This window comes from Piliocolobus tephrosceles, chromosome 7 (genome assembly GCF_002776525.5).
Source record: "Piliocolobus tephrosceles isolate RC106 chromosome 7, ASM277652v3, whole genome shotgun sequence".
Classification (NCBI taxonomy): domain Eukaryota; kingdom Metazoa; phylum Chordata; class Mammalia; order Primates; family Cercopithecidae; genus Piliocolobus; species Piliocolobus tephrosceles.
This window is the reverse complement of record NC_045440.1, coordinates 113355030-113370876: the sequence shown is the minus strand read 5'-3', so window position 1 is coordinate 113370876 and position 15847 is coordinate 113355030. Positions and strand designations below refer to the sequence as shown.

General features: G+C 39.8%; 1 protein-coding gene across 1 annotated transcript; it reads left to right on the top strand.

Moving 5' to 3' along the window:
* The first annotated feature begins 743 nt into the window (after positions 1-743).
* Positions 744-12942, top strand: KCNV1 (potassium voltage-gated channel modifier subfamily V member 1). The gene is made up of 4 exons (XM_023223214.1): positions 744-967; positions 1393-2657; positions 3809-4338; positions 7983-12942. The coding sequence occupies exons 2-4, from the start codon at positions 2197-2199 to the stop codon at positions 8492-8494; spliced, it is 1503 nt and encodes a 500-aa protein (XP_023078982.1). The 5' UTR covers positions 744-967; positions 1393-2196; the 3' UTR covers positions 8495-12942.
* The last annotated feature ends 2905 nt before the right edge of the window (positions 12943-15847 follow it).

The following is a 15847-nucleotide window of genomic DNA, read 5'->3' as shown; positions in this document are numbered from 1 at the left end:
ATAGTGTTGTCATTATGATTAAATTAGGTACTGCATGAATAAAGAGCCTACAAATTTCCTGGCATAAAGTAAGCACCCATTAAATGTTGGGTGTTTTTATTAAAACTTGAAATTTCACTGAGGAAGGCACTAAGACCCTCGAAGTAAATGATAGCTAGACGTCCCACAGCCAGTTGGCAAAGTCAGAACTGAACAGTAACGTTTTTGTCCAATCTATGAAAAATCTTATTCTACTACAACAGGCTACCTACTTGTGTCTTTATATATACTACCTAATATGTGTGTGTGTATACTTTCTAATATATACTTATATATGTAAGTGTATACATAATATATGCTTTCCAATATGTATTCTGTATATACGTACTAGAAAACAACAAAGATGAGTGTGGTTCACTCTCTCTGGCAAAGACTGGAAAAATGCATGATTCTGAGATGCCTGCTGAAAATGAGAAAACCTTGAACCATGCCAAACAAAGCAGTTAATATAACTGCCCTAACCTCAAGTTAAGCATACTGATCAAGTTGGAAATTTTGTTCTGGAACATTTGCAAAGGCACATCCAGGGAAACGGGAATCAAATGCAGTAATTCTGCAAGTGTATTCAGGATGAATATAATATTCAGTGTCACCAGGCACCTCACTCCCCCCGCCCCCACCCCCGCCGTCTCACCTCCCTCCCTTAGATCCTGCCACTCCCCTCTGCTGGTGCTGGAAGCACTGGGCGGGTGGCTCTCCGGGCTAGAGCGGGCGGGGCGGACGCGCTTAGCCTAAGCCCAGGGTCCAGGAGCCCGGAGGGAGGTGGAGGCAAGGCGAGGCAGCAGGCGCTGAGTAGAGCTCAGTTGGAGCACAGTTTCCCTCCTGGACCGGTCGAGTCAGACCTCACGTGTAGACCAAGAGGATCAAAGGAAGGGTACGTTACCTGCGGCGCCGGTTGTGCGCAGATCAGATGTGCCAGGAGCTGCAGGTGAGTCACTTGCTCTTCCCTCCCGCCCCCACCTCCTCGCCCCAGTCCAACAGGTTGGATGGCGCGCAGCTTCCAGCGGCCCCGGGGGTTCACTTCTAGTCTCACCTGGGCGCTGGCCTCAGCTTCTCCCTTTACCGAGGGAGGCCGTCGTTACTATTTAAATTTCTGCCCCAGCCCACGCTTGTTCTATTCCTTGCCTTTTTGCCTTTCCTTCTAAAATGAGAGCTCCGCTGTGCTCAGAACACCTGCTCTCGGGGAAACTTGTAGGGACAGAAATGGCTAAAAGGAAGGGTGCCTCAACAAAGTGCCTCAACACGAGGTGTACACTCGACAGGGTGGGAACTGACAGTGACATTCCTAGTTCTTAGTGACCCATTGGGGCTTCAATAAAAAGTCATCATTAATTATTCTTGTTTCTCAACCAGGAGGTCAAAACCTAAGGGAGACAGGAGAAGAAAATGGAGCGTCAGTGATCATCAGACTAGAATGAGAGTGAATTGGGAGAAAATGGTGCGGGCCCCTCACCCAGAGCACCCTCCCCCACCTGCTCACATCCCCAGCGAACACCTCCGGGGAGGCCTATGAGGCAGCAGTGAAAGAAGAGGGAGGAATATAAAGTCTCAAGTTGGAAGGGACCCGGTTACCACTTCCTTTGCTTTCTGAACTTTTTGTTTTGGTCTCCTGCGGGCAGGAGTGAGTCTCGCCATCCCCCTTGCTTGCTTGCTTGCTTGCATTCAGCTAAGAGTCATCTTCTCTCTTCTTCTTCCTCCTCCGCCCCACATCTCCCTCCTTCCTCCCTTCCCCAACCCCTCCACCCACCAAGTAGCGAGTCATTCAATCTGTACACCTCCTGGGCTGAGAATCGCAATTGCGAAGTTGGGAGGCGGGGTGACAACGTTTGAGAAGGGCCAGGGCGACCGGCAGTGTGCACAGGGACTGTGTCGGGCTTGGACCTCACCTCATCCTTTCTCTTAGAGCGACCCTTCCTCTGCTCCCAGTCTCCTCTCTCTGCCACTTGTGCGCTGCTTCCGCGCACTCGCGGCTCCCTAGCGGCAGGAGGAGGAAGGAACACAGCGGGTGGAGAGAGTGCGCCAGGGAGAGGTAACCCCTTCGGGAGCCCGGGGAATCCCGGTCGCCACCAGGGGCCGTGCCACCGCCCTCGCGGGACCAACGCTTCCGGCGTGTCCCCAACTTTGTGGCGCCCTCAGGCCGCGGCAACTGGGATAGAGATGCCTTCCAGCGGCAGAGCGCTGCTGGACTCGCCGTTGGACAGCGGCTCCCTGACCTCCCTGGACTCTAGTGTCTTCTGCAGCGAGGGTGAAGGGGAGCCCTTGGCGCTCGGGGACTGCTTCACGGTCAATGTGGGCGGCAGCCGCTTCGTGCTCTCGCAGCAGGCGCTGTCCTGCTTCCCGCACACGCGCCTTGGCAAGCTGGCCGTGGTGGTGGCTTCCTACCGCCGCCCTGGGGCCCTGGCCGCCGTGCCCAGCCCTCTGGAGCTTTGCGACGATGCCAACCCTGTGGACAACGAGTACTTCTTCGACCGCAGCTCTCAGGCGTTCCGCTATGTCCTGCACTACTACCGCACGGGCCGCCTGCATGTCATGGAGCAGCTGTGCGCGCTCTCCTTCCTGCAGGAGATCCAGTACTGGGGCATCGATGAGCTCAGCATTGATTCCTGCTGCAGGGACAGGTACCCCGGAGGCATGCGGCGGCTGGGCGGGGAGGCGGGCGCGGCAGAGAAAGAGAGGAAGGCACAGGTAGATTTGAGGCTTTACATAAGCTTCGCTGGAGCCAGGCCTTGCAATAAGGTGTGGCCACTTCTGGGTTGACAGGTGGGGTGGGGGTGGGGGACTGGAAAGCGTCATCGCCAACTTTTGAATAGAACTTTTTGAATCTCTTTGTTCCTTTTTTGAGTATGCTAATTTAACGTATAAGGCAAGGGACTTCAGGCCCATAATAAATATTTGGTGACTGAATAAATGAATCAGAAAAGCCATGCTCCAAAAGATGCATGTATAGGGATAAAAGATTTGGCACGCAGCATTATCATTTATCAAACCTGGAACACTGACTGAAAAACTTGAATGGAGAATTGTTTCAAACATAGAAGATAAAAGGTTGGTGCCTTGATTGAAAGATTGTGGAACTCTGAGGTTACCTGGCTATTATTACCATTTCTTCATGAATACATTTCCTTTACACACACAAAAAAGTTCCATCTGCCAAACATCTGTTCTTGTTACCAGAAAATGGGTAATAAAATGTATTAATCCAAAGTAGCTTTGCTATGTATAAACTTCTACTAAGAAAGTGTCATTTTAAAAATTATAATCCAGGCCGGTCGTGGTGGCTCACGCCTGTAATCCGAGCACTTTGGGAGGCCGAGGTGGGTGGATCACTTGAGGCGAAGAGTTCGAGACCCCTGCCCCCAGGCAACATGGTGAAACCCTGTTTCTACTAAAAATACATAAATTACCCCGGGTGGTGGCGCACACCTGTAATCCCAGCTACTTAGGAGGCTGGGGCAGGAGAATCGCTTGAACCTGGGAAGTGGAGGCTACAGTGAGCTGAGATCACTCCACAGCACTCCAGCCTGGGCTGCAGAGCGAGACTCCATCTCAAATAAAATAAAATAAAATAAAATGAAAAAAGAAAAATAATCATTATCCTAAGGGAGAAATTCTGAATACTGTGGGTAAGACACAACCTAACTAAAATATGAATAGACATTTTTCTCCATTTCGTTGAATGAAAAGTCTGACCTCCCTGCCATGTTTAATTATCTTATACTTCTGTATTTTAATAAAGTTTGACTAATCACCAAATTGTTTTCTCTACAAGATACTTCAGAAGAAAAGAGCTGAGTGAAACTTTAGACTTCAAGAAGGACACAGAAGACCAGGAAAGTCAACATGAGAGTGAACAGGACTTCTCCCAAGGACCTTGTCCCACTGTTCGCCAGAAGCTCTGGAATATCCTGGAGAAACCTGGATCTTCCACAGCTGCCCGTATCTTTGGGGTCATCTCTATTATCTTCGTGGTGGTGTCCATCATTAACATGGCCCTGATGTCAGCTGAGTTAAGCTGGCTGGACCTGCAGCTGCTGGAAATCCTGGAGTATGTGTGCATTAGCTGGTTCACCGGGGAGTTTGTCCTCCGCTTCCTGTGTGTGCGGGACAGGTGTCGCTTCCTAAGAAAGGTGCCGAACATCATAGACCTCCTTGCCATCTTGCCCTTCTACATCACTCTTCTGGTAGAAAGCCTAAGTGGGAGCCAGACCACGCAGGAGCTGGAGAACGTGGGGCGCATTGTCCAGGTTTTGAGGCTGCTCAGGGCTCTGCGCATGCTAAAGCTGGGCAGACATTCCACAGGTATTCAGATTTCATTGATGACTTTTAATTTGCATTGCATGTCAGCGTTCATTATTTGACCACAGTACAAGGAAAGTAACGCTGAACGGATATTCAAAACTACCAACTCCCATACTTTACCTGATCATGACCTCTAAGGAGATATTGGGAAGATAAAACCTTGAAGTTGTTATCACAGGTATAGAGAAGTGAGCTCTCACATACGTCCTCTCCATAAGAGAAATGTTGAGAGAAAATTTGACCATTTGCTAACCTCAGTTTATTTGAAACCATTGCCCAGAAGATTTACAAAAATTAAAGGCACTCTGCCTCTTCAAGGTTCTAGACAAAACAGGCCTAAATGACACATAAAAAGATACACATAAATTATATATGATATATAGGGACATAAACCAATTTCTCTTCAGTATCCAAGAAGTACTTGCCACATATACTCCTTGGCAGAAGGGAAAGTCAGCCCTTCAGAGCGTTCTCTGGCCATTTAGAAAGAGAAATGACTAGGCACAGGTGGCCTTTCCAAAATTTTCGAAGAAGCAATGAAAATATTTTGCTTTGGGAGAAAGCAAAGTGAACTAATGAAATGCTTTATCTAGTATCTGAAGGTTCTCTTGTCCCTAACCTGGGATGTATGAGAGAGGGGAATACAGAAATCCCTTAGTTTTTTGTGTGTCATAGAGCCTTTGAAAATACAATGAATATTTTCCTAGAAAAGTCTCCATATAACACACACAGAAACACATAAGGTACGTGAAAATTATAATCAATATCAGTGAAAATCACAGGAACTGATTAAAAATGATTCTTGCATCCCCAACAGTAGTAGTTATTAGTGGCTGGCCCTGCAACTGTCAGATGTTTTGGAGTACATGAGTTTCCTTATGACATACCTTAATGAAAATAAGAATCCCCAGACAAGCTTGTTGAAATACAGCTTCTGGCTCCAATCCCCAGAAAGCTTGAGGCCGGATCTAGGAGCACACATTTTATAAATAGTAAGTTCACCAATGACTTTGATGTAGGTGGTTCTTGGACAAAACCTTGAGAAACACTGAAGTATGATGTCATATTAATTTTATATATGTTGACACAAATACATATTAGCACAAACAAATTGACTACAGATTACTATCCCTATTTTATTTCCCTAGATATGTGCCCTGACTGACCACCTAAAAAAGGTTGATGGTAGTTGTCCTTCTAATAAATGTTGAGTGAAATTAACTTCTGATATGTTTTTCTTCAACATTTCTCTGGTAATTAGAACTTATTATAATATAATTTTGGTAGTGCATTTTCCTAGCTAGTCTCACATACCAGGAATTTGATAATGGTGTTTCTAACAACTTTTACAAGTACCACTCTTTGTTTTCTGACACAGATAATGGGATGCTTTCTTCAAGTATTTATAAACTCTTCACAAGACTCAATTTAAAAACACCCAGTAAAGACTACATTTTTTTCTAGAAGAAAGGAAAAGGAAAATAACAGTAATTTCCACAATGTCACCTCTTCAAAGATTTTCTCCATTCTAAAACATGTATAAAGTTTTAGTAAACTCTTAATTATTAAAAATATATGACTAGGATATTTGACAATTTTTGCCTCAACACTACACTTATTAAAATTTAAATATAGATGATCTATTTCCCCATGTAATAATTATAAATAAAAATTGAGAGGTGTTATAGAATAATGGGTTTTTGGCCAGACAACTAGGTTTAAATCATGGCTCTGTAGCTTTCTACTAGATAAGCTATCTCTTCATGCCTCAGCCTCCTCATCTGTATAACGGCATAACAATTACCTTGTCCCTCTTACATCCTTTCTTTTGAGGATTCTCTGAGTTAATAGAGATAACATGCTAGAAATTCCACCCACTTTGTTTTCCTTTACAAAATTGTTTTGAACACTTGCTTTAAATTAAAACAGTGTTCCCAGACAAATGCTATGCATCTCCTCATGTGTTGTGAATTTATTTAAGGAACGTAATTCCATGTAGACACATCAAGGCCAGTTCTTTATAAAGGTAGAGGTATTATAAAGGTATTCTGAAAGATATTATTTTAAAGTTAAACTTCAAACTATTCAATGATCTTTAAAAATAGCTGGTTAATAATTCAAGAATATCTCAAACTTTGAAGAGCAAGATTCAAAATCATAAGAGTATGATTAGTATGTTAATGCATTTGAAACAGTTTCTAGTGAGTGAATAAAAACAAATAATGATTCTAAGGGGTATTATTTTGGACTTCTGAGGCAATATCATTTTGACATCATGTTGATATTATTTCAAAATGTGGACAATTTATTAACCACCTCTCTAGTATTAGGGAATAAATCATATGGTTCATTCAAAGCCTGGTTCCATAATGGGCTTTTCTTTCTTTCTTTTTTTTTTTCTGAGACAAAGTCTCATTCTATTGCCCAGGTTGGATTTTAATGGCGTGATCTCGGCTCACGGCAAACTTCGCCTCATGGGTTCAAGTTATTCTCCTGTCTCAGTCTCCCAAGTAACTAGGTTTACAGGCGCACGCTATCACAACGGGCTGATTTTTGTACTTTTAGTAGACACAGGGTTTCACCATGTTGGCCAGCCTGGTCTCGAACTCCTGACCTCGTGATCTGCCTGCCTTGGCCTCCCAAAGTGCTGGGATTATAGGCGTGAGCCACCATGCCGGCTCATAAGGGGCTCTTACTCCCCTTAGGACCTAGTGTCTTCAGAGACAGAATTGGACTATCGAGGGTCTGTCTCCCTAGGGTTTAATAAATCCTCGGATCTAGGAATGGAAAAGCAGCCAATGCTTCATAATGAGTAAATTCTCTAGTGGTTCCATTTTCCATATCTTTGTGCAATGGAGGAATATTCTGTATTCAGGTCTGTTATTATAGGAAAGCAGAAATTTTATGTACTCAAGGGAGATAATTTCCTATAGCTTTGGTATTAAGGACTAGGGTTTCAGTGGGTGTCTTGGGAGTTCAGACCTCCTCTTGATATACCGCTGAGAATATCCCCTGAATATACATGTGATGTTCTCATGTCAAGGTTATCACCAATGCCTAACTTCCTTCTGCTGCTTCACTTTGTTGCTATGGTGCCCATTGTTTACTTTTTCTGGCTTTCCGGTAATCAGGTTCCTGATTGTGTTAAACTTCACAAGGAAGGTGAGAAAAACAGACACATAAAATACAAGACAACATAAAACTGGCATTAGAAACAAGTGCTAAAATGATGCACTGAAATGCAGATGTGACCAAATGAGCCCTCCACATACAACACCGCAAAGGCCTCTTATTGTGCAGACTAAAGTACAAAACTCCTATCATACCACCCCTGCCTGCCTTCAGCCTTACTTCTCGCCTTCTTTTTAATAGTAGAAGTTCAATAATTCCATAGGTGAATTAATGAATCTAATTATATTTCTCTCTAGCCTTCTCAACTTGGTCCCATCAACTAGACTGTGAACTTCCTGAGCACAAGGATTATGATTTAATCAACTTTGTATCCCCAGAACATTGCCCAGCGCTGGGGACATTTAAGTGTGCAATGCAGTTTGTGGGTGGAGAGCAGAGAGGGAGAGGGGATGGAAGGGAAGGAAGAGAGAGAAGAGGGATGCCAATGACTGACAGCATTTGTTCTATTGCAGGATTACGCTCCCTTGGGATGACAATCACCCAGTGTTATGAAGAAGTTGGCCTACTGCTCCTATTTCTCTCCGTGGGAATCTCTATATTTTCAACTGTAGAATACTTTGCTGAGCAAAGCATTCCTGACACAACCTTCACAAGTGTCCCTTGTGCATGGTGGTGGGCCACCACCTCTATGACTACCGTGGGATATGGGGACATTAGACCAGACACCACCACAGGCAAAATCGTGGCCTTCATGTGTATATTATCAGGAATTCTTGTCTTGGCCTTGCCTATTGCTATTATTAATGATCGCTTCTCTGCTTGCTACTTCACCTTGAAACTCAAGGAAGCAGCTGTTAGACAGCGTGAAGCCCTAAAGAAGCTTACCAAGAATATAGCCACTGACTCATATATCAGTGTTAACTTGAGAGATGTCTATGCCCGGAGTATCATGGAGATGCTTCGACTGAAAGGCAGAGAAAGAGCAAGTACCAGGAGCAGCGGGGGAGATGATTTCTGGTTTTGAATTAATTTTCAATTTATTTACAAAAGCTATGTACAATTTACTAAAATGATAAAGCAGGGATGTGGATTTCTGTATTCTGATGATGAGTCTCTTCAGAGTACTGCTCATCTTAATTAATTTTTGCTGATACATTGCTTCGTCTACTAGAATATTTCACATCACCTATAACAACTGCACAGTGTTCTGACACATCTGAGTATCCAAAATAGCCAATTAACACAATCAAATACAACTGGGCCAATATAAACATGTTTGAATTGTCAAATATAAAATAATGTTATTGCAATACATACAAAAAGTTTAAGATTTTATGTATCGCTAATAGTAGAAATTTTCTACACCACTAATTTTTTAAAAATGGAAGTTAAACTGCATAGCTCAGAGAAAGATAAGTAAATATTTAAGAACATATTGAACAACTTTGCTATTTAAAGATATTATCCAAGTACATAAATTATTCCTTTCTCTATCAATTCAAGCTATTGAATATAATAATTAGCTTTACAAGAGGAAACCCTTATTTGATGGGCAGAGATTGTATCCCTACCTTCTTTTTCGTGTTAACCACTGGTCACAAATGAACTGATCTCTGTATCCCATTATTACTATAAGAGGTGGGAATCCCAAAACTGCTTAGATTGCAGTACATGAGTCTGCACAAAAACTTCAACAATTGCACATCTTCATTCTCCCAACTGAGTGTAATATGTGGAGCATAAAACAGCATATTTCTTAGCACTTCATGAATATCAAATGGTCTTTAAATGTCTCTTTATGGATGTATTGTTCACGTTATGGCTTTAAAATAATGAATATGTGAAAGTGAGGTAGTGAACATCCTAAATTTCTACACTGAAATTATTAAATAATCTTATTTCATAAAATGGGAAATATATGTTGAATGACATCACTGGATGAACTTGAAGATCTTTTATTTGTTAACAAAAAATATTATGGACAGCTTTCTGACTGTTGGGGTAAATAGCAAATATTCAAACTTTACAGGCATTTTGACATTCATGATAATAATACAATTCCTAGACATTGTGTTATATAATTAAAGCCAAAACCTCTAAAGCTAAGAACTAGCTCATGATTCCCATTATTTTAGTAAATGAGATTCTAAAACCTAAGAATAACAAGGAATGCATCACTTTCATACCTACATTTCCAATATAATAGAGCCCCCAAGGGGAAGAAAATTGGTTCTTGAGGAAAAAGAAAAAATCTTATCACTTCATATACAAAACACAGATAAGCATATTGAGTATATCTGTGGTATTAACATTTCATGGGGGTGAGATATTAGGGAAAAAATGCCTAGAAGGCTCTTTGCCAGGGGTTCATGGTGATAAGAAATAAACATTGAGGACTGCTTTAATATATAGCTATAACATATTTCATAAACTTTATTCAAGACATCCTATTATGCTATGCACTACCAAGAAAGAAAGATGCCAGTCAATTGTAAGATGCCATTAACTGTAAAATGCATCCGGATTTCAGATATGTAAAAATTTAAAATAAGCACCTTAAAATCAATGACATATCGCATGTTCTACCTCCTGTTTTCTGGTATGCATGGTTAAGCTCTGAAAACATTTTCACTGATGGCATGAGTTTTAGATTGTGTGCTAAAGTACTTTAATTCATTTAACTTGTTTCCACTTCTCCTAAATATTAGAAAAGGTTCAGGAGATATGAATATTAATAAGATAAATATTTTCCTTCTTACACACATACATGGGTGCTAGAGTGTGGCACAGGGCCACTAGTTGTAGTATAAATCCCTTCCACAATCTGAAGGGGAAGAAGAAATTAGACCCAGAAGGTAACCTTACTCCAGCTTTTCTAGAACTTTCCCTAATAAGAATAGTTACTCTGATCCAGGACTGTGCTCTGTATTCATCATGTATTATGCCATTTTATCCTCAAAATATCCCTGTTATATAATTACTATTCTTATACTCTTCAAAATACATATTTTATATATTTGTTAACTCAACAAATATTTATTAAGGATCTTTTGGTGTGCCAGGGACTAGGGAGTCTTTCTTAAACAAGACTAGGTCCTGTTTTCTTGTACTTAACATTCTGTTCAAAGGTGCGTGAGGGAAAGACAGAGAAACTGAAACATTAAAAGGTATACACTTGCCTAAATTCACACAGGCTATAGACGGCAGAGCCAGGGCTGAACACCAACCTGCCTGACCCTGAAAACGACAATCCTAAAAGTCAAGTTGCAGATTTCATTCTTCCTACACAAGCTCTGCATAGAAATTTATTTTTTAGGCAGGCAAGCCAACTTCTTGTGCATGGAGAAGTTCAATATGCCTTAAGTAAAATATCAGCTTATTCTCAGAGGTGGAATGGTGCTTTTAAGTAAAGGCTGTGGTGACACCTTATAGTCATTATTAGATTAAAAAAAATATTATCTTTAGAGTAAATAGTAGTTGGAAAATTAAAAAAAATTAAAAACTATGTGTATACATATGTATATATGTTTTTATCACGGAGGATCCTAAACATCTTCTCTACAAATGTGCTGTTAGCTATATAAATGTTGTCAAGATGTAAGTATTCAGAAAGAAGTTTTAAAATGTCATTGCTTACTCAATTTTGCTGTTAAATAAAATATCAGTTTATTTATCCAATGAATGTATATATAAGCAAACCAAATTTCATTTAAGTAAAAAAATCAAAGCAGGAACTCTGCCAATTTTATATCCCATTGTTTTAACACATTAAACACTTTTTAAACATCTAAGAATTATTGTTGTGAAACAATAACTTTTAAAAATATAAATAATTGAATTATTGTCTTTCTCTAAGCTATTTAGAGAACACTACTTTCTTTGTTTTGTCTTGGTTTTTTGAGACGGAGCCTCGCTCTGTGGCCCAGGCTGGAGTGCAGTGGTGCAATCTTGGCTCACTGCAAGCTCCGCCTCCTGGGTTCACGCCCTTCTCCTGCCTCAGCCTCCCAAGTAGCTGGGACTACAGGCGCCCGCCACCATGCCCAGCTAATTTTTTGTATTTTTAGTAGAGACGGGGTTTCACCGTGTTAGCCACTTTCTTTGTTAATTTAACTGTTATTTTAAGTTCAGGGATATATGTGCAGGTTTGTTATACAGGTAAATTTGTGTCATCAGAGGTTTTTTGTACAGATTATTTCATAACCCAGGTATTAAACCTAGTACCCATTAGTTATTTTTCCTGATCCTCTCTCTCCTCCTAACCAGCACCCTCTGCTAGGCCCCAGTGTGTGTTGTTTCCCACTATGTGTTCATGTGTTCTCATTATTTAGTTCCCACTTATAAGTAAGAACATGTGGTATTTGGTTTTCTCTTCCTGCATTACGATAATAAGGATAATAGCTTCCAGCTCCATCCATGTCCCTGCAACTGACATGATCTCATTCTTTCATATGATATGGCTAGATAGTACTTCATGGTGTATACATACATTTTCTTTATCCAGTCTACAATTGATGGGCATTTAGGTTTATTCCATGTCTTTGCTACTGTGAATAGTGCTGCAATGAACATACATGTGCATGTATCTTTATAATTACACAATTTATATTCCTTGGTTATATACCTATTAATGGGACTGCTGGATCCAATGGTATTTCTGTTTTTAGGTTTTTGAGGAATTGCCACACTCTCACATGGCTGAACTAATTTACACTCCCAGCAACAGTGTATAAGTGTTCCAATTTCTCCACAAGTTCGCCAGCATCTGCTTTTTTTTTTTTACTTTTTAATAATTACCATTCTGACTAGTGTGAAATGGTATCTCACTGTGGTTTTGATTTGCATTTCTCTAATGATCAGTGATATTGAGGCTTTTTTCATATCATTGTTGGCTGGATGTATGTTTTCTTTTGAAAAGTGTCTGTTCATATCCTTTGCCCACTTTTTAATGGGATTATTTGTTTTTTTTCTTATAAATTTAAGTATCTTATAGATGCTGGAATATTAGACCTTTGTAGATGTATAGTTTGCAAATATTTTCCCCCAATCTGTAGGTTGTCTGTTCACTCTGCTGATAGGTTCCTTTGCTCTGACAAAGCTCTAGAGTTTAATTAGATCCTATTTGTCAATTTTTCCTTTCATTGCAACCGACTTTTGTGTTTTCATCACGAAATCTCTGCCTGTTAGAAAACACTACTTTCAAACATTTAAATGCATATGGGCAATGCTTGAGTACCTAAAAAAGCAATTTTAAGAAATTACTGATGTATCTCTATTAAGAGTGACATATTCATATTTTATTTTATGTGTATATTATTTATATAACATATAAGAAATTGTTGCATTTATCATTTTAATGCAAAGTAGTATCAACTATAATGGATTAGATGCACAAATAACTGAGGTAGGAATCTCAGTTCTGTGTTTTAATGTGGAATTCTTATGCTTATTAAAATATTTTGATTAGCTGTTGCAGAAAATAGATATGCTGACCCAATTTATCTAAGCAAAACATTGTCACTGGATAAGCTTACTACCTTGAGAAATATTTTTATTGATACATTGTGTTAACAAGAAAAGTCTCTTCTTTTGAAATATTAGCCATTAATAACTGTCTTATGAATCCTTCAGTTCAGATCCAACAAGATATTGGATAACAGGCAAATGATGTGTTCTGATGGTTTCCTTCATGACTTTTCTTTGCAAAGCATCACCATCCCAGAACTCTCTCCAAGCCATACTAATATAAGGAAGATAAATGTCACATAGGGAGAACTTTACTCACCAACAGGCAATTGCTCACATGGTACATTTTTAAGGATGATAGGAAAACCTGGATACTCACCATCCTTATGTTCTCACTATGTTTATATTATATTATATTGTATTGTATTATATTATATTATAATCACTCCCTTGCTTGCCCTCTCAACTCTGGTGCCCCTCTCTTCCTTCCTGGTATTAAATTGGCAATACCTTGACTCTAATTAAATCCAGTCCAATGCCTTCTTGTGCCTGCCCTTGTAGAGTAGATCATGCCCTACAGAAAAAAACACAATGCCTGCAGACTGCTCTCACTTTACATTCATGCCTACAACCCCAAATGGGTTCTTAAAGCTTCCAGGCAATCTCATATGGCAATTCCTGAGTCCATTCACTTTCCTGAGACAAGTAAAAACCTCTAACACCTCCCTTGGATTCCGCTTTTACTCAGAAAATAGAATCAGAAGAGGATTTTTTAAAAAAGAGTCATCACCCACATTTATCCACCTACCTCCATCTGTGCCTATTAACTCTGCCTTTCCTCACTTTACGAGGATTGGATCGTCCATCCACACTTTATCTCTGACTCCAGGATGTTGCTACAGAGAGCTTTTCCCCTCTTCTTAGTATTTTATCAAATTTCCCCTTCCTACTTCCTGTCAGCACACAAACATGATTTTTTTCCCATCTTAAAATTAAAGAAAAATAAAAGTCGTCAAAATTCCTTGAATCTATTTCATCCTCTAGAAAACATCAAATTCTCTTCTCTTTTTTATGGCAAAAGTATTTGACAGCAGTCTCCATACTCACTCTCTCCCTTTGCATATTCACTGTGTATCTTCCCATTCTTTCCTGAAAATTCACATAAGTCTACCACCCCTACAACTCCTGTAAAACTTTCTCTTAAGGTCAGCAGTGACCCCATCATTGCCAAATCCAATCATAGAACTCATATTGCCAGATTCATCAACAGCATTTTGCAAGATTAATTACAGATTCTTCCTTAAAACACTTCCTTCACTTGATTTCCAGTCCTTCATGCCTTCCTAATTTAATCCCCACTTGACTGTTCAGTCATCTTTTCTAATTGAGGTCATAAATCAGAGCTTAATCATCAGTCCTCTTTTATGCTTCAGTTATTCTGCTCCCTTGATAAAAATCACCTGATTCCATGGCTTACATATCATTGATTCTTGGTCAATTCCCAAATTTCTACATCCAGATTAGAACTTTCCTCTCACTGTATTTCCATATTTGTGAACTAACTGCCTGTTCAAAAGATATCTAATAAACATCTCACAATTTGCACATCCAATAACAAATTATTTATCTTTTCCCCAAACTCTAAGTTCAAGTCCTCTGAGAAGCAGATGCCAAGACAGGTGATTTTTACAATATTGATTACGTGCAAGATATTTACTTGGGGAAAAATGCTTATGAATAATAAAGAGAAGGAATCTAGAGAAAGTGGGAAGACTCTTCAGACCGTGATGCAGGTCTGACAGCTATGGAGAAGAGGGAGGAGGAGGAAAATTGGGTGGAAAAAAAAAAGGGCACTGATTACATCCCATTCCTAAGAAACTTCAGCCGGTTGGATGGAAAATACTTGAGAAAAAGTAGTCCATTAAGGAGTCCTACATTTTTTAAGAGATGGGGTTATTGGCATTTCTCGGAGATATTACAGGTTGATTTCCAGCCCACCCACAATAAAGTGATTATCACAATAAAGTGAGTCACATGAATTGTTTTGATTTTCCATTGCATATATAATTATGTTTACACTATACTATAGCATATTAAGTGTGCAATAGCATTAGGTCTTAAAAACAATGTATTAACAATGTAAAACTAGTTTATTACTAAGAAACGCTAATAATCATCTGAGCCTCAGCAAGTTGAAATCTTTTTGTTGATAGAAGGTCTTACTTTAATATTGATGGCTGCTGACTGGTTACGGTGGTGGTTACTGAAGCTTGGGGTGGCTGTGGCTATTTCTTTAAATAAGACAACAATGAAGTATGTACATCAATAATCGATATTTTCCTTCACAAATACTTTTCCATAGCATGAAATGCTGTGTGATAGCATTTTACCCACAGTAAATCTTCTTTCAAAATTGGAGTCAATCCTCTCAAGCCCTGCTGCTGTTTTATTAACTATATCTTTGTAATATTCTGAATCATTTGTTGTCATTGCAACAATATTCACAGCATCTTTGCCAGGAGTAAATTACATCTCAAGAAATCACTTTCTTTGCTGTTCATCCATTAGAAGCAACTCCTCATCCATTCAAGCTGTGTCATGAGATTGCAGCAACTCAATCACATCTTCAGATATCACTTCTAATTTGAATTCTTTAGCTATTTCCACCCCATCTGCAGTTAGTTCCTCCACTAACGTCTTGAACCCCTTAAAGTCATCTATTAGGTTGTGAATCAACTTCTTCCAGTCTCCCATAAAAATTGATAGTTTGACCTCCTCATATGAATCACAGATGTTCTTAGTGACATCTAAAGTTGTGAATTTTTTCTAGAAGGTTTTCAAATTACTTTTCTCAGACCCATTAGAGGAATCACTGTAGCAGCTATACTCTTATAAAATGTATTTCTAAAATACT

Bases quoted from the DNA above. Each gene is read 5' to 3' on its own strand.
- KCNV1 (XM_023223214.1), top strand. From the start codon at position 2,197: ATGCCTTCCAGCGGCAGAGCGCTGCTGGACTCGCCGTTGGACAGCGGC. The intron at 2,658-3,808 runs GTACCCCGGAGG...TTTCTCTACAAG, and splicing joins GATTCCTGCTGCAGGGACAG to ATACTTCAGAAGAAAAGAGC. The intron at 4,339-7,982 runs GTATTCAGATTT...GTTCTATTGCAG, and splicing joins GCTGGGCAGACATTCCACAG to GATTACGCTCCCTTGGGATG.